Source organism: Aegilops tauschii, chromosome 5, assembly GCF_002575655.3.
Source record: "Aegilops tauschii subsp. strangulata cultivar AL8/78 chromosome 5, Aet v6.0, whole genome shotgun sequence".
Classification (NCBI taxonomy): Eukaryota; Viridiplantae; Streptophyta; class Magnoliopsida; order Poales; family Poaceae; genus Aegilops; species Aegilops tauschii.
The window spans coordinates 3,071,438-3,089,949 of NC_053039.3; the positions used below are offsets into that span (position 1 = coordinate 3,071,438).

Consider the following 18,512-nt stretch of genomic DNA (forward strand, 5'->3'; position numbering starts at 1 on the left):
ATATTCGTTTCTGAGCCCAGGCTCAGCTGATCTCGAAATCATATCCATCCGCTGGCATGTGGATTCACGCTGGTTGTTGTATATCTCGCCGTATAGCTGGTGTATCGATCAGAAATAAAACTAGCGCCTGGGCGCATTAACTATACGGCCACAGCAAGCGGAACAGCTGATGTTGCCACGGGTCAGTCATTATCCTGGGCCAACCTGATCCGGCTCGGTCGCACGGCCGCGTTATTTCTAACAACAACTCTATAAAGAATAACAAAAAAATTTCAGAAGAATAGACTTACATCCGAACCGCGCAAGCTTGACAGTGATGCCAGGGTCACACACCAAAGCTCTCAATCGCTTCACCCTAAGGAGTCACCTGCTTGCTTACTTTTTTTGGCACACAAAAACTAGGAGCCCAAGGTACACCGGGAGCAATTTTATGGTCGACCACATATGCCGTCTCGTGTACAACAAGTTAAGTAGAGCCAGGCTCCACGCAAGTTTGCTTCCAAGCCCATTCAAATAATTGTCAATCGGTGATTGTGATCTGTCGTGTGCTCGGCCACATAACACCCATTGTCATCTGACTGGAGCAGCCTTATCATCGCCGTGCAGCCGCAACATGATGATCGCCTGTTATCTTTTAACGGATTGCCCTGAACATCATACAACCACCTGCATGAGCGTCAGCATTCTAAATTCTGAATTATTTATGAAAAACACGAGGACCGAAAAAGAACAAAGGATCTTTGCCGAAACAAAATTCAGAAAACTAACAGCTGCCGTACCGCACAGCCGTGCACGATTTATGAGAACAACAACTACATAGGCCAAAAGTAATGATATCAATCATATATCAAGTTCATGGAATTTATTTCTGCACAAGAGCGCGAGTTCATTTTTCACATGTAAAGATTGCGACACCGTTAAACAGATTTGCCAAGTCGCAACAATACCTTTCCTTCCAGCAGCCACCGTTGTACTTTCTAGGGCGAACTCCTTCCTCGCCCCCTCTTCCAGCACAGTTTCTGAATGCTGCAGCACATCTGAATCAGCCACAATCTCAGTGTCCCTAGAGTACAGATCATCCAGTCTTTCTGTCTCTGTTGTGCCTCCCGGGTAGCTTCCATTCCCTGTGACCAGCTGAACCACTTACTCACCAGCATCCTCTGAATATTTGGAATCGGTAGCAGGCGAGCAAGATCTTTCTCAAGGATGCCACTCAGCTAAAACTCCAATGGCTAACATGCTACCAACATCATCCCTCCTCGGCAACCTACAAATGCAGGATTCAAACCATCAGCTACCCTGGATCTAGCAAAAGGTAAATAAAAACCTAATGACTCCACGGGGAGGGTGTTCAATGCCTCGCCAACCACATATTTAACCGGATAGTACAAGCATTATTGTCTTGAATCAGCCTTTTCGAAGAAGAACTCGAGGCCTTCCATGGACGGAGCAGCTCCTGCTCTGTTCTTGCACACGGGTCCGGGACAGAGGGTATGCGTCCAACAGGTGGAAGGAGGAGGATGAGGAAGAGCAGCAGTGCCTGCTACTTGGTCTCCGATCCAGTTAGCCAGTCAAAGTACTGGCCCGGCCAACTTCGAAGCAGCACGCCACAGCACCTTCGGTTCCCCCTCAGATCTTACCTGTCATGGGTGTCGTCGAAGCCTGCCGCCGCCGTCTACCGTCGCCCTGCGGCCTGCCCGTGCTAGCGCCGCCAACATGCTGTCCGCATCCATAGCCAGCATTGGAGTCACCAGGCTCAGAACTGGTGTGATCACGCCGCGGGAGTACCACCAGAGGAACCTGATCTGGATGCTCCAAGTTGTCCAGAACTGGTGTAATAATTCTTAAAGTAAGTTCGGATTAAACTAGCAATTATTAAATATTTTAATTATGAGATATAACAGATGGATGTCAAAATGATTCCCATAAGATTGGCAGGGCGCCCAACACACCGACGCATTTTCGTCCGTGTGGCCATAATTTTTTTCCTTTCTGTGTACATATCAAAAACATTGCGCAAAGTTCACATAATTCAACCAAATACAAATATCATAGTTTCTTAACCCTAATAAAATCTCGTAGTTTACAAATCAAATAAAAATTAAATGTCACAAATACATCTAAAAGAAAAAATAGCCCATAATCTATTCATTGCCAAGGTGAGTATCTCAGTGTATACAATCTATGCTACCGAGCATCTCCGGAAAGCCCCTATCGACATTGATCACCAACAACCGGTATGTATCTGTAGCAGTTGGTTCTCTCAGGTACTCCGGTCCAAATACTGCTACCACAGCCTTGCAAAACCTATACATGGATTCTAGGAACGTGGAATCGCTCATCCGGACATACTCGTCAATAAGATCACCGGGTATTCCGTATGCAACTATCCAAATAGTTGCACTGCATTTCTGATAAGAGGAGAAGCGAACCTTTCCCAGTGCATCCTCCTTGCATTTGAGATAATTATCATAAGCCATCCCCTCCCAGATAGGATTGAACACATGTCTAGCCATCCAGAAGTGGAGCCGGAATATGCTGTGTTTGGAGAGTGGGTCGGCGGATTCGAAGTAGTCCTTTCCAGAGTAGGCAATGGTCGCTCTCTCTATTGCGATTCAATGCCGGAGTATGCCCCGGGATCCAACCCCTAAAAATCGGCTACTGCCTACTAATGTGGTCATGGATGACCAAAGCCACAACCACAATCTCCTCATCGTCGAACGACGAATCATCCGAATCGCAAATGAAGCTGTTGAAAAAGTACTCATCGTCACTATCCATCTGTACCTTACAGGCGGAACGTCTAACACCTCACAGCCGTGGAGCTAGAAGCTGACCGGTGAAGAGCCCCGCGTCTCTCCCATACCAGGCAACGGGCATGGAGGTGACCGTGGCGGCAACCGGCGAGCGAGGGCGTCGAGCTTAGAGCGTTGCTAACAGCGGCGGTGGCGAGGGGGTGTTGTAGCCATGGGTGTGTTACGAAGGCGGCGAAAACATTCCACCAACGCCGGCAAGAGCGGCCATCGGGTGTGGCGAGCTGCCGGGGGAGGTTGGGGGGGGGGGGTGTGCAGGCGGCCGCCTGGGCTGCGTCCGTTTAACCGGCGGGAACTAGGGACGACGGCGAGGGCAGGGTGGCTGGGTGTGTTGGGCTATTGGCTGCCTATGGGAGAGGGGGAAATGACAAATGTGCCACGCGCGAACAAAAAGCAGACACTCATCTATTTGGATCGATGCGTTGAATTGTGATTTGTGTCCGTTTAGACTGAAACGAACACAAGCTAACAGTTTGGATCGGCGCGTTGGCCTTGTGATTTCGTTCCCCCTTGGCGTCTATGTTCCCAAGGACCTGTCCGTAATATACTGTTTCCTTAAGGGTGACCCGTTTCGCGAAAAAGGAGTCCCGCTCAGCCCGGCTCCAGCGAGTCGGCAGGCAAGCGGCCCCGCCTCCTCCCCTCCCCGCCGCGGCCGGATTTCATTTCGCCCTCCGCTGCCGGCCGCGGGTGTAAGGCGAGCCAGTCTCCTGTCCCCGTTAGGGTTCGCCCGCGCCGCCCCCTCTCCGCCGCGGCGCCGCCCCCTCTCCGCCGCGGCGCCTACCCCTCTCCGCCGCGGCGCCATGGTGGTGCTCAAGGTCATCAATGCCGCCGTCAAGGAGCGGCTGCTCGACCTCCGAGGTTCGCCGCGCCACACCCCATGCTCCCTTCCCCTCACCCATAGGCCCCTCCTCCCCCGCCCGCCCCCACATCGGCGTCTAAGGTTCTTTGCTTCGCTGCTGCAGGGAGAGAGATGAGCTCGGTTGAGGAATTCGGCGGCACCGAGGTGAGCTCCGCCTTTTCCTTCCTATCCTTTTGCTCTCCGAACTGGTACATGAAAACCTGGATCTATTAGCCTGGCGCCCCCACAGCGCTGCAATTGCTCTGGCTTGGTTTAGTTCATAACAGTGCACTTGTCCCTGTTTTCAGGACGAATTCGATACGATTGACCTGTCAGAAAACATGATTATCAAGCTTGGGAACTTTCCTTGTCTGAATCGCTTAGGAACTCTAGTTGCTAGTCACAACAGAATCAACCACATCTGTTCAAATATTGGTGGTAAGAGGAACACTATTTTGTCTTGTTGGCATGTGATTCTACCATTTGCATAATTTGCTCCATGGCATTTTTTTCACTTTCCTTTGTTTTACTCTCATGTAGAACTTCTACCAAATCTGCATACATTAGTGCTCATGAACAATGATATCACAAGTCTTGCGGAGATTGACCCTCTTGCTGCTCTCCCAAAGCTGAAATCTCTCTACTTATTAGAGAATCCTGTCACTGAGAAGCCAGATTACAGGTTTTATGTGATCCACGGGTTGAAACATTTGATGTCACTGGACTTCGAGAAAGTGAAACCACAGGTTTGCAACCATCAAGTCCTTCAGCATACAACATTGTAGCAATGCATCTATGGGTTATTTATATGATTTTCAGTTCTATTGCGTGCAACTCTATTCACTGAATTTCCGTGAATTAGATGAACCATTGCCATGGAATGCTTCTAGTCGACATGTTTTTCACATTACTTAGTGTGTGTGTTTGGGTTCTGTAATTATGTACGGGACTTCTGTAGGAGAGGACCACAGCAGCACATAAGTTCCACTCAAAGGAGGCACAGGAAGAGGTAAAGAAGACATTTGCCAAAGCTTATACTCCAATGAAGCCAGTGGGTGCTCAATATATAACAGAGAAGTCATGCCCTAAAGCAGTCTCTCCAGTACCATCTACAAAGGTACTTCAGTCCCCTCTTTATATTTTGGATACTGTTCATGTGATTATTACAAGGTTCGCTGAGTCCCTTTTACTTAACTGTTGCATTTAGAAATTTGTTTTGCTCTTGTCTTCCACTGGCATGTTTGGTATGCTCTTGATATTTACCTTGGTAGATCCCTTTGTATGGTTTAGTTTTGCCATGATGTTCATGCTGCCAAACTTGTTGGCTGTTTCATCTAGTCAAATCTGCACCACATGTAAATGCAAGCTTTTCATTTATCTTAGCCCTAAATAAGTTCTAGCCAGAGCATCATGCCCACTCCCCGAGTAAAGTGTGCGCCTAAGGTGTCATGTGCTACAAGACCCCTATAGTCGAAAAAAGATCGAAACAGGGATAAAACGTAGGATAACCCAGATCACTCGGGGCACCCGACTTGTTTTCAGAACAAACAACCCTGATCAGTTATACCTTAAATACTCTCACTTGCGGTGGTAGTGAGGTATACGATTTTTCCAATTACTATATTTATGTAGTGTTGTAAATACCAGTATCTTCTATTTCCCTACATCTGGCTGCGAATTTTGGTTGAACAAGGTTTTCTAGTCTAGGCTGCTATTCTGAGCTCTCAGACACTCAAGGAAATTGGCAAGATCAAAACTGTAATATGCCGTGTCATTTTGTCTGGTATTTGTACAGTTTGAAGCAGCCAACCATGCACTGACATACTCCCGTTTGTCATTGTGGTTAGGTATTGAGCACTGGCCAGATGGCTGCTGAATTTGCTTCCTTCAAGCCTGACATTGATATGGCTGAAGCCTTGGAGAAAACTGACAAGATAAAGGGTCAGAATCACGAGAATAGGGCTGATGAGCAGATGCCAGATGAAGAAAGCACCCTAATTCAAGAGGTACTAATGTGTTTAGTGTATTATTGCCTTTTATAGTGGCTGATTTGCTCTGCCATGAGATAGCACTATTTTCCCAAAAGATGGGTGATCATATTGCGATGCCTGCAGAATGTGAGTAGACCAGGGTGGTCTTTGTGTGTATATATAAATGACTGAATTGGCCAACTATTGCAGTATTCTTTGAGTTTTTAACTGCTCTGTTCCTCATGATGCAAGAATGCTCTTCCTGAACTGAATGAGTTCTTTTGGTTTTAATGCAATGAACCTCTGTCATTCAAATATTGTTTTTTGATAGATTATAGTTTACTGAATAATGATCATTACTTTCTTCTGCGTATTGTTTCTCTCAGGTAAAAGTAAGCATATTGAACAACTGGATGATAGATATAGATCAGGTAAGATATAATAAGCTTTATCTGATTCAACCTTCAGAATCTCTGCTTTTGAATCCTTCGATATTTTTATGGGCGATTAGGTATTCTCAAGGGTGACATAATTTGTGCTATATGTTGAAAATGAGAATACTCCCTTATTACCATGTATTTTTTGCTATTGAGGCTGCTTCATATTTCTATAGATTTTGGTGCTAAAAAGTTTCAAGTAATTATTATTTGTGTAAAAAGCTTTTTCTTTAGCATCATCATGTGTTTGTAAATGGAGTGTTACCAATCTTTCTACCATAGAGGGATTCTGGTAGTAACAAGCACATTCCAAATAAAATATGTCATTCGTTCAGTTAACAGGGTATGAGAAGAAACACGATACCTGGACAGTGATGACAAACCGAGTAGTTGTAATAGCCAGACAACATTGATCATGAGTGTTGAGCCATAAAGTAGCTTGAATGAATTGCTTAATAAACAAATAAATGTGGCTGCGGCTGTTGTTAAAGCATACATTGGTAAGTAGATAATATCCCACTCGTTGCGCCGGTAATGGGTTGCAATATACTTTTATGATATTTGATATTATGAAATATGTTATTGGGGGCTAGCTATTTAGATATAGAATACTAGCAACTGATTGTGCCTTGCAACACAAGTTATTTTTTGATATATGCATCGTTTGTTTAAATGTTTGCGCCACAAGTCTCTAACTGTCTGCAGAATAAAGTTTTATCTCAAAAAATATATCAATTGGACCAGCCGTATGTCCACATAACGGGTGACAACTGTGATACTTTTCTAATAATAACATAAGAGGTAAAGAAAAGCATGCAATTCGTTTCTATTACTCGCAACGCTTTCGTTGTTTTGATAAGACAAACCAGGGGAATGCAATTGCTCAGCTTGGTTTGTTTGCTTAAATTTTTGGAATTAAACATAATTTTGGCTGCTCCAATTTTTGGAGACTGAACTTTGTAACCAAAAGCGAACCTTGACCTTAACCTATTAGACCAAAAACTCTGGAAAGTTAGTTGGTTATATCTATACTTGGTTATACTTGCTTGGGCCTCATTTATTTTGGGCCTGAGTCACCAGGATTGTGGCATATCTACTTAACTTTACGGAGTACAGCACTCAGCAAGAACAGGGGTTGAAGGGGTGGGATATCATAACATCAAGTATTTTATTTCATAGGATCACTGTGAAAACATTTAGTAATCATTTTTCTTTGTATCAATAAAAACTGATAGCTACTTGTGTTCAACAATCTTCTAGTTTGTGCTTCAGTTATTATTTAGCTTTCTATTGATCTATGAATATATTTTGTCATATGTCCAGTTTGTTTAGATTTTTGGGATGTCTGTCTCTTCCCCTCTCTTACTGACACATACATGCATCTGTGCACACCGCTCACACAATCTGTGGTTTCCCTATTCTTGTACTGTTTTTTAACAATTGCAACATTTTCAGGAAATCTTTGGAGCTGGTCCAGATTCAATATATGTAACCCAACCAGGACATATGGAAGAATACAGTATGATTTCTGTTTTAACATGTTGCATCCTTAATGGTACTCTAACTGAGGTCCTGAATTTATTTTAATATGTTCCCAACTAAATACACTGCAAATCTTTTTCTCTTTTGTAGTATACAAGAACTTCCAACGAACACAGTTCAGATTTATCTTGAGCTGGAGAAAAAGACTTTTTAAGAAAATGCACATATTACCACTGCCTCGGATGCAAATATCAGGTAAGTGCTCAGTGTTTTGATTATTCATTTATAAAATACTATGGCTTCTACTCAATAAGCTGAGTTTCTTGATTTGATTCCCCCAGCACACACGTGGACTTTAAACTACATTATCTATGATATCCCGCTAAGGCTCTGTGCATGTTGTGAGAAACACTCATAGGCTCATTTGTTGTGACCTCAAATAAAGGTGCACAATTAGGGCAGAGGAGATGGTGGAGGATAAAGAAGACACAAGAGTAGATTAAATTAGTTTTGCAACCTTTCTATGAACTAGCCCCTCCCTTGGACAAAAGCTTACTCTTCTTACTAAATTTGATCTAAATAGGATAAATCATGTTACTGGAAATGAAAATAAAATTGTCCAGATTTGGCAAGAAAATATGCTAATATGATAGTACTCTGTCAACAAATGTAAGATGTTTTAGGTAGTGACCTAAAAGTAAAATGTAAATGTAAGACGTAAACGTCTTACATTTGTGGACGGGGGTAATAATTTATGCGTAAGTTTGTTCAGCAGTTTGTTTAAGCAGCAGCAACAACAATTACAAGAAAGCCTTTACTCCCAAATTAGTTGGGGTAGGCTAGAGGTGAAAACCATAAGATCCCACGGTCAACTCATGGTTCTGGCATATGGATAGTAAGCTTCCACGCACCCCTGTCCATGGCTAGTTCTTTGGTGATACTTCAGTCCTCCAGATCTCTTTTTACGGACTCCTTCCATGTCAAGTTTGGTCTACCCCGACCTCTTGATATTATCAGCACGCTTTAGCCGTTCGCTATGCACTGGAGCTTCCGGAGGCCTGTGCTGAATATGCCCAAACCATCTCAAGCGATACTGGACAAGCTTCTCTTCAATCGGCGCTACCTCATCTCTATCTCGTATATCATCATTTCAGATTCGGTCCTTGTGTGGCCATGCATCCATCTCAACATGCGCATCTCCACCACGCCTAACTGTTCAACATGTCGCCTTTTAGTCGGCCAACACTTAGCGCCATTCAACACTATGGGTTGAATCGCCGTCCTATAGAACTCGCCTTTTAGCTTTTGCGGCACTCTTGTCACAGAGAATGCTAGAAAGCTTGGCGCCACTTCATCCATTCGGCTTTGATTCGATGGTTCACATCTTCATTGATACTTCCATCCTTCTGCATCATTGACCCCAAATATCGAAAGGTGTCCTTCTGGGGCACCACCTACCCATCAAGGATAACCTCCTCCTCGTGCCTAGTAACTAAAACGACACCTCATGTACTCGGTTTTAGTTCTACTAAGTCTAAAACCTTTCGATTGCAAGGTTTGTCTCCATAGCTCTAGCTTCCTATTGACCCTCGTCCGACTGTCATCGACTAGCACCACATCATCCATAAAGAGCATACACCATGGGATATCTCCTTATATATCCCTTGTAACCTCATCCATCACGAAAGCAAAAAGATAAGGGCTCGAAGCTGACCCCTGGTGCAGTCCTATTTTAATCGGGAAGTCATCAGTGTCGCAATCACTTGTTCGAACACTTGTCACAACATTGTCGTACATGCCCTATGAGGGTAATGTACTTTGCTGGGACTTTGTGTTTTTCCAAGGCCTATCACATGCCATTCTGTGGTATCTTATCGTAGACCTTCTTCAAGTCAATGAACAGCATATGCAGGTCCTTTTGCTCCTTGTATCTTTCCATAAGTTGTCATACCAAGAAAATGGCTTCCATGGTCGATCTCCCAGGCATGAAACCAAACCGATTTTTGGTCACGCTTGTCATTCTTCTTAAGCGGTGCTCAATGACTCTCTCACATAGCTTCATTGTATGATTCATCAGCTTAATTCCACGGTAATTAGTACAACTCTGAACATCCCTTTGTTCTTGAAGATTGGTACTAATATACTTCGTCTCCATTCTTCTGGCAGCTTGTTTGCCCGAAAAATGAGGTTATAGATGTTTCTCTCTTTCCTCTCTTGAATCTTGGCTATCTTATAGATGTTTCTTTCGCCTTTTTTCGTGTCTAACCGCTGGTAGAGGTCCTCATACGCCCGACCCCTTGCTTCACTCATAGCTCACTTTGCGGCCTTCTTTGCCATTTTGTACTTCTCTATGTTGTCTGCACTCCTATCCAGATATAGGCGTCTGAAACAATCTTTCTTCTCCCTAATAGCCTTCTGAACATCATCATTCCACCACTAGGTATCCAGATATAGCCTTCACTCACAGCTCGCTTTGCTTCACTCCCAGCAGTTTGTTTAAGCATAACTGATAAAATTTGACAAGAAAATGAACTTGAGATCATTTTAGGGCCTAAGGGGCCTACTTGGTTTGCCGCTTAGGTTGGTTTACTGCATGTAACCATGCGCACTAACTGGATAGCATGATTAGTGAGGCTAGTAGAGTAGGGACGGCTAACATGGTTACTGCCTAAGCTGATTCTTTTGTGGGCCCTAATATTTTTGAATAGACTCATTGCATGGGGCTCACCGTGATCTGCGCCTGTGCTTTTATGCCTCCATTTCGTAACGTATTGAGCCAGGTCTTGGCGGCGTAGCTCATGGGTCATTAGGTCGAGCACCGTCCACACATTTGCAATTGGTGCATCCTGCGTGTACAAGTGCGCTTACTACATTGGCATCGGCTTCCACTTGCTGCCTTGGCATGCAATGGATGGAAATGACCCAGAGGGGCACAAGCTGGAGACTGTTGAGACACTTGGCTTTTCCCTGCACCTCTCCTGTGCCCACCTTGTCTTCCAATGTTTTCAGCTTTTCGCCATCCTCTGCAATGGCCACATTTCTTACCGATGACCACCATACAATGCTTCCTCCTGTTTGGCATCCCATCCGGCATGCCCATGACAGCGTCACCAAACTTAGCATTGGGCCCTTTTGTGGTTCAGAACTTTAGATTAATTAAATCGATAATTTATACGACAATGTCCACCTTCAGCCCCATGTTGAAAGGTAGGTTTACATGGTTTGGCTAACATTTTAGGAGGACAGCAACAAAACCCACCAAAGATTCTGCCCGTTCTGTGTTTGCTGCTGGTGTTGAGTATTTTGCCTGCTAACAAGTATGTCATGTTAAGGAGTATTAGTATTAGGTCTAGAGTCTTATTAGGCTATGTTCCCTTTTTATTACCAATTTGACACTGTACCTCTTTTGTAATAAATGATGTTGTTTGATACACATTTTGTAACGTATTATTCCAATATATTTGACACTTTGTAATGTATAATTTTAGTATTGGCAGACTGTGTCCATATTAAATTCTTTAATTTATTGTGATCCTTCTTTTTCTGTTGTATACTATATTTTATTCTTTGCTGTATTATATTCAATGTTCAATTCTATTACAACTAATATTGTTACTAATATTATTTGTAACATCTTGTTTGGGTTCTGTATGTAATTGGGCCACAGTTCCAGAATGGGGGTGTAGATATAGTGATGTCAAATTCAATTAGTCTGTTAATAAGGGCAAAGTAAACTCTTGATGTTTTCCTAGACCATATTTTTAAGTAAATTATTTCGGTTTATTTATAGGCGACTGTGCATACAATGCCACGGTGACACTCATGGAGTGTCATCTCAAAGTGCTATTTGCTCGTCGACCTGATGGGAAGTGTAGGACTTTCAATGTCCGCCTCTCGGCTAAGCATCTTAAACAAATGGTAGCAGCTCATTATGAGTCTAAAGAAGGAAAGGATTTAAAACTTGGAGACCTGCTTTTCACCTGCCTACGAATGGCCGAAAGGCATGGAGTGGTCAGCGAGGAGGACTTTGATGCTGCATCTTGATGCTGCAGCTCGGCATCTGCCTCGACATAGTTAGCTACTCAAGGTGCATCATGCTCGAGATCGCTGGGGAGGACGGCCTCAGACCCGTAAACCATGAAGAAGAAGGGAGTATAACTAGTAGAATAGTTTGGCGTTGTGAGTAGGCTTCAGAGAGGACCCGTAAACAATGTAAGATTTCCGATATGCATTTGATTGCCGGCCCCAGGGCTTGCCTTGTAACCGGCCGGCTTGGCTTGATCCACTTGGTGAAGTCAGCCCCCAGATCACGAACAACCAAGTGACAGGGATTGTTTTGAGGGATGTGTCTCGCATGTGACTTTGCTTGGTGAAGCACTGGCACTCATTGCATTTCTTGCCCAGATCGTCTGCGTCCTGCTTCGTGGTCAGCCAGAAGAAACCATGTCGAAAAGCTTTGCTAAGAGCATTTATAGTTGGACTTGGTAAATCCGACCTCCTATACGCCCGCGGGCGCGTCCGTGGACAGCACCGGATGGCCCCTTGTGTGGGCTGCCGCACATCCACACACCTCAAATACGGAGCCTCAAATCCATGCACCATACATGTCGATCGTACGGTACAAATTGTCCGAATTCATTAGTTTGAAACAAAACAAAACAAATCATAGTTCAACAATCCGGACATGCTAAAATGAAATCAATATCCGAACTTGACGAATGCCTCGCTAGCTAGGCGGATCACTCGCCAGACGCCATCCATGCCGCCTGCTTTAAGGCCATCCTTGTGTCCTGCTCCGCCTGCATCCAGGCCGCAATGCTCCGCCTGTATCCTTGTCGATTGCTCCGCTGCTGCCACAGCCGCCCTCGCCGCCCCGTACTCCCTACGGTCGTTGATCGCCTTCTTCTTCGCCGCAAGCCACTTCTTTGCATGCTCATCCAAGAGGGTTTCGTCCGCCAACATGGTCTCCGCATCCTCCGCGTCTCGTGCGAGCTGCAACCTCTCCTTCTCAAGCTCAATCTCTCCAAATGTCTTGGTCTTTTTGAGATCCCATTGGATTGTCGTCTCTTCGAAATACCCCAACCGGCCGTTAAATCCTCCTTTGTCCCAATTTGGTCCGACGGCGCAATCTGCGCCAGTGGACGGATGTGGTGGGTGAGGGGTTCTGGGCGCGGTGTGGGGGACAGCTGCTCGTCCATGTCCGCATCCGCTCCCTGCGATGCCGCTGCTTCCCTCTCTCCCTGCCAGCGTCGATGGTTCCTCCGGGCGATGTTCTCCGGCTTGCACGACGAAGACGAGGACCGGACACCGACGGACGAGGCAGATGCAGCCTCTGTCGCGGCGGTCGGGGACGGGTTGGACGACATCTAGGGCGGCGGATCGCGACCGGCATTGAGGATGGGGAACAAGGGTGGCGGCGGCGACGGCTCGAACATGGGAAAGGTAGGAGGGAGACGGGAGGAGGAGGAGGAAGGGTTTGGTGGATTTGGTGCAAATTGTGGTGGGGGTAGCGCTGTCGGGTCCGACAATGTGGCGGATGCGCCTGGGCGCCCCATATCCGCCCCAGATTTGGGCTGGATATGTGGGGTACTGGTCAGTCCAGGTGTTTAAGGCCCGTTTCAGACGCCCGTCTGGTTCGCTTTTTTATGACCGGTTAGTGACCGGGCCGTCCTCCATGCATTTGAGGTGGGTTTCAAGCGCCCGGCTATAGATGATCTAATCAGTAACCAGGGTCTGATGTGCAACATGATGCCCACATGTGCCGGAGTGGATTTCCTCAAGAATTTTCCGGCCTTCCTATGCTGAAAAATGCAGGTGATGCTTTGGTTGCACGCCTGAGATTGGCTTATGATGCGACGTGTTTCCTCCTTGTCCTGTGGGAGCTCCTGCGCAACAAGTATGCCAGGATAGGCTCGAATTATTGACGGGCTTGACATGATGGAACTCCGTCCGTCAAACCGATTTGCAAGCCGTCAGACTTCTTCCCGGTATGCAATCATCCTGGGATCCTTTGCCTCGAAGCTTGTGTTGATCCGAGAAATGGTGAGGTCTGAATTAATCCCCACGTACGTACTACTTCTAAGCGCCGGTGCATCGGAAGAGAGCATCGGCTGTAGCTGTTCATGTCCTGACCGACAAGGAAATTGTAGAAGCAATGACCTGCAGTGAAGCGCTCTCACTGACGCAAGATCTCAATGTTCAGATAGTTCAGGTTTCTACTTTCTACTGATTGCCATCTCCCAGTAAATCAACAGACCCTAAAATTACCCTCAGTTGCAAAGCAAATCCCATCGACAAAGCATTAAATCCCCCAGACTAGTTTACATGCATATGCGCAGTCTCTGAAGTCTGAACCAACGCACAGTGCCGGCTCTGCTCTCTCCCGTGATCCCATGCCGCTCTGCTCTGCCGCTAGGATGTTGCATGGGTGACAAATCATGGCTTCTAGATCCGCAGAAGAAGGAAGTCCGGCCGGCCTATTTATCGCCGGCGGTGGTAGGTGTGTCAGCTGTCCGTGCACGGTCACACGCGTCCTCTCCTCCCTTCATGAAAGTGAGCTCCATCGACCGATCGATGGTGTCAGTGAGTTAATGGAAGCTCTGCAAGTACGTACTTGTGAACGAGTAGGATGTCACTCGTGATCTCTGTCGCCGCTCTACTGAATTCTGATAGATAGGCATTGGCTCTGCGGTAGCAGCAAGCCTTGGCGCCTCCCATTTACTCCGGCCGGCCGGCCGCCCGCCGCTTACCTGTGCGGTGCCTCCTCCATTAATTGCTTCACACCACTTCGAGATCTCTGTGGCTAGCTGCATGCGTAGTCCGTAGTCCGTGTCTATATATAGGCTATCTAGACGGCTTGGCACTCCACTTAGCTTGGAAGCTAGAGCTAGCTCGATCGATGGCGAGGTGGAGCACCGTTACTGCCGCAATGGCGTGCCGCTTCCTGGCAGTCGTCGTCCTCCTCCTTGCGGTGGCGCCGCTAGTCCCGGCTGACGCGAGAGACGTGCCTGCCACGGCCACCGCCACCGCCAAGACCACAAAGACAACTGCGACGACCACGAGTGCTAAGAACGTCGGCGTGGCTGCGGCCGCACCGGCCGGCCTCGGCGACCAGAAGACCTTCCTGGGCAGCGGCCTGGGCGGAGGCTACGGTGGCGGCATCGGGGGCTTCGCTGGTGCCGGCGGGGTTGGAGGCCTGGGTGGAGCGGTGGGTGGCATCGGCGGCGTCCTCGGAGGCGTCGGGGGCGGCGTGGGAGGGATCGGGGGCGTCGGTGGCCTCGCTGGCGTGGGAGGCGTCGGTGGGCTTGGCGGAGCAGGCGGTGGCGTCGGTGGACTTGGCGGCGCAGGCGGGCTCGGCGGTGGTGGCCTCGGTGGGCTCGGAGGAGGCGGTCTGGGCGGTGGCTCCGGTGGACTCGGCGGCCTTGGGGGTGGCTCAGGCGGACTCGGCGGGCTTGGTGGTGGCTCGGGCGGGCTTGGTGGCCTCGGCGGTGGAGTTGGCGGCCTGGGGGGTGGAGCTGGTGGCGGCGGCCTGGGAGGTGGTGCCGGTGGGCTCGGCGGGGGCATCGGCCACGGCTGCGGTGGCTGCATCCATCCGTGACCGGTCGATGTTCATCCATTACGTACGTTGCCTGCATGCATGGATGGTGCATGCGTGCCGAACGGTCAACGGTCAAGGTCATGGTAGGGTCAACGGTGCATGCATGCATGCATGCATGCGTGATTGTCAGTCAGTAGGAAGTGTATCGACGTACTACGTGTTTGATGATGTGATGTTGCAATAATAAGGATGCATGCATGCAGCTAGGTTATGTATATTAGCTGGTAATCAATTAAGTACGTACGTACCCTAGCCTGGTAAGCTCGATCATGTTGCTAGCTCTTAGTATTTCTCCCTCTTCGTGTATGCTAGCTCCTCGGTGTCCCTCTGTGTGTAATGAAAAATAATTTAAACTTGTCGTTTTGATATTGGATTTGCTATTTCTCATGCAACTTTAGAAGTTAATACGGGTATTAGGTTGACTATATGCGCAATACTCGAGTCCAACCCAGGCACGGAGCTCAAAGTTGGTCAGGATCTAGGCACTAGGTCGGGATCTAGGCACTCGGCAAAAGTGTGTATGCCGAGTGTCCGGCAGGCGACATGACAAACGCATAGGACACTAGCTAGGCTCTCTGCTATCGACCAACATTCCCCGAGTGTCGACACGCTGGCACCCGGTGGACGATTGTGCCACGTGGCAAAGCCGTCAACTTCCGCCGTCCGTCAAGCCACTTTATGTTGTCGAGCACCCTAGTCGAAGGCTTGGCAAAGTCTTTGCCGAGTGTCTAAAGAAAGGAACTCGGCAAAATTCGTTTTGGCATGAACAGGGTTACGTCAAGCCCTCTTTGCCAAGGACAACACGATTTGCCTTTTTTTTTTTTAGTGGATACAACACGATTTGCCGAGTGCAACACGATTTACCAAGTGCAAATGGGCCTTTGCCAAGTACTATAGATGCTCGGCAAATAATGACCTTCCACCAGTGCAATCTGCCCTCAGAAAAAGAAAAGAGAATCCAGTGTATTCATGTTTTAGGCCTTCCAGCCATCATTTGGATATTTCTGCAGTGCTCAAGGTGGGCATCATTTGAACAGCCAGCAGTAGAAAATGTGCACCGGTTACTTCTGTTCGATACATAATCCATGATCATCCATAATGAAATAAATTATTTTTTTGCTTCTTTGAACATTTCTCCATCTTATTTAGTGTCCTGCATTTGTTAGATCCTGCTATTTCTTCTTTGACTGATTTGCATATCACCGAGGCTAAAGTTATAATACAAAGATTTGGATTAAATAAATTCAAGATATCATCGATAGATTTAGAAATAAGAATTTTTCAAATGACTTGGACTATTACACGAGGTTACCAGGTGGAGGGGGCAAACCGCAAAGCCGAAGATCAATGGCTGGCTCATGATCTCCTCCTGAATTCATCTATTATTACGTACTCCTTCCGTCCTATAATATAAGAGCGTTTTTTACACTACTGTCAATATTACAATTGGCACAACATACATGTACACATAGATGTTACAGCCTCTTGCCTTACAGGAAAGAGCAAATTAAAAATCAGTCACCAGGTTCAGAAATTTTGGGGCGCTTAATCCAGACCGAAGCCCCTTATTGCATTGCTGAACTGATAATATTCTCACATCTAACAAGTATAGCTCTTTTGATTCGCTGAGCCGCAAGAAATTGCCTGCCTCAACTTCCTAAGATACACAGTTCTGTCAGTTTCAGGCATAATCCACATTCCTACCTACACACGTGCAAAATGTTTGTTCTGCACCCAATTGGACGGGTTTATGTGAGGTTGGATCAACTATTGGTTACCTCCAAGCTATCGACATGGAGCTGATGAGCAAAACTGGTCTGGTCCGACTCAAAGTTGCTGTGGTAGATCACACCAAAATCCCCAGATCGACCAAACTGGCAACTCCAGACCTCATGGTATTCGGAATTTTCTTTGAGGTTGAAGAAGTGGTGGAAAATGGCTGGGCTAAAGATGAAGATGAACTATCACAAGGATATGAGGAGTGGATGGATTTTCAGCAAGAAGAGGAGGAAAGCAGAGAGGCTAAAAAAGCAAAGACCAATGAAGAAGGAGTGACCAAGAACCAGTTGTGTGCAAGCACGAGGACCGGGATAGCTGCGGAAGAGATAGATACTGCTCTGAAAGAACAGGAGGCTGCTGATATATTGATGTATAGCAAAAATGTTAACAAAGACAAGTCGGGTAATATGGAAGAGGAAGTGGGATCAGCGTCTGTTAATGGGGAAGGGGAAAAAACTTAGGGGGAAAAGTTGCTAAATGATGGATCTGGTGAGGCTATGGAAGAGGAATATGAAGCATCTCAGTCCATTAGTCTTGGCACTAAACTTGGGATAGCAAATCCAGAGAGGGGGGATAAAGAAAATGAAAAAGTTAACAATACAGATCAGGGAGGACAGAGGTACAGTGGGAGAATTGCATCAAAAAACAGGGATGACATACCTATCTTGGACAGAGCCATGACTTTAGCCAGAGCCAAAAACATGGTTCTATCTGAAGGTATGTCTTCCAATCCTGAGAACTCTAAAAATATTTATGCCGAAAATTTAAAACTTATTGATGTGGCTGATGTTTTAGGCATACATTTGGGGGTTACTCTAGACATGGTGGAACACAATTTGGACTTGTTGTCTTCTTTAGAACAGGCTAGGAGAGATCTCTTTTTGGCCAGTTCTAGAGAAAGCCCTAACAATCAAGAGGAAGATCTCATCTTAGAACCTGAGGATGTTAATGACATACTTCAGGACCTTTTAAGTTTGAGTAAAGATGGTGATGATGATAATATGGATGAGAGGATGGATAGTATTTTTGGAGGGATTAGGAAGGGGCTTAAAGCCAACAGTGCTCAATTTGAGGCTGTAGCTGTTAAAACCCCAGTAAAAACTGTCCTGAGAAGAAAGAAAAAAAAGGAGTATTCACTAATCCAAAGTTGGAAAAAGTGTTTGGTACTCTTTTATTTGCTTTCTTTTCTTTGGGATATAGTCATTTATAGATTGAGGAAAAAAAGGGTGGTCTTATAGTACGCTCGGCTAAGATGTTAAGTGGTTTATTTTGGAATTGTAGAGGGATTGGAGAGAAGAAGAAGAGAGACTTTATTAAAGAACAATTTAAATTTTATTGGTATACAAGAAACTATGAAGACAGATTTCAACAGGTTGGATTTTTCTGATCTTAGTGCTTCAGAAAATTTTGAGCGGGTTTCTTTGCCATCTAAAGGAAGATCTGGGGGGATCCTAGTTGGCATTAATAGTGCCACTCTCATTAAGGAGAAAGCAGAGCAGGGGGAGTATTTTGTCAAAATTAAAGTTAGAAACATTAGGGATGGGTTTTGCTGGGACCTGGTTGTAGTATATGGAGATGCTCAACCAAAAGGCAAGC

General features: G+C 46.2%; 2 protein-coding genes and 1 long non-coding RNA gene across 5 annotated transcripts; 2 read left to right on the forward strand and 1 right to left on the reverse strand.

The window, feature by feature from the left end:
- Window positions 1–274: 274 nt before the first annotated feature.
- Window positions 275–1,825, reverse strand: LOC120963774 (uncharacterized). Its single transcript, XR_005755491.2, has 3 exons — window positions 1,641–1,825; window positions 948–1,267; window positions 275–647 (listed from the first exon to the last, which is right to left on the reverse strand). It is a non-coding gene; the product is annotated as an uncharacterized lncRNA (long non-coding RNA).
- A 1,593-nt stretch (window positions 1,826–3,418) lies between these two features.
- Window positions 3,419–11,914, forward strand: LOC109755988 (uncharacterized). Of its 3 annotated transcripts, none has more exons than XM_040388639.2 (10): window positions 3,419–3,671; window positions 3,776–3,816; window positions 3,960–4,089; window positions 4,192–4,397; window positions 4,610–4,768; window positions 5,499–5,657; window positions 6,008–6,052; window positions 7,514–7,577; window positions 7,691–7,795; window positions 11,331–11,914. In XM_040388639.2, the coding sequence occupies exons 1-10, from the start codon at window positions 3,614–3,616 to the stop codon at window positions 11,582–11,584; spliced, it is 1,221 nt and encodes a 406-aa protein (XP_040244573.1). In that variant the 5' UTR covers window positions 3,419–3,613; the 3' UTR covers window positions 11,585–11,914. The 3 variants fall into 3 exon arrangements, with proteins under 3 accessions (XP_040244573.1, XP_020170451.1, XP_040244574.1); XM_020314862.4 differs by lacking the exon at window positions 11,331–11,914 and adding an exon at window positions 7,882–11,066; XM_040388640.2 differs by lacking the exon at window positions 11,331–11,914 and adding an exon at window positions 10,779–11,066.
- Window positions 11,915–14,285: 2,371 nt separating this feature from the next.
- LOC109755989 (uncharacterized) lies at window positions 14,286–15,510 on the forward strand. Its single transcript, XM_020314863.4, has one exon. The coding sequence runs from the start codon at window positions 14,439–14,441 to the stop codon at window positions 15,135–15,137; it is 699 nt and encodes a 232-aa protein (XP_020170452.1). The 5' UTR covers window positions 14,286–14,438; the 3' UTR covers window positions 15,138–15,510.
- The last annotated feature ends 3,002 nt before the right edge of the window (window positions 15,511–18,512 follow it).

What these genes read in the sequence shown, in the direction of transcription:
- LOC109755988 (XM_040388639.2), top strand. Translation starts at nt 3,614, where the DNA reads ATGGTGGTGCTCAAGGTCATCAATGCCGCCGTCAAGGAGCGGCTGCTC. An exon ending in CTCCAGTACCATCTACAAAG is followed by an intron (nt 4,769 to 5,498) that starts GTACTTCAGTCC and finishes CATTGTGGTTAG; the next exon opens with GTATTGAGCACTGGCCAGAT. An exon ending in AAAGCACCCTAATTCAAGAG is followed by an intron (nt 5,658 to 6,007) that starts GTACTAATGTGT and finishes TGTTTCTCTCAG; the next exon opens with GTAAAAGTAAGCATATTGAA.
- LOC109755989 (XM_020314863.4), top strand. Translation starts at nt 14,439, where the DNA reads ATGGCGAGGTGGAGCACCGTTACTGCCGCAATGGCGTGCCGCTTCCTG.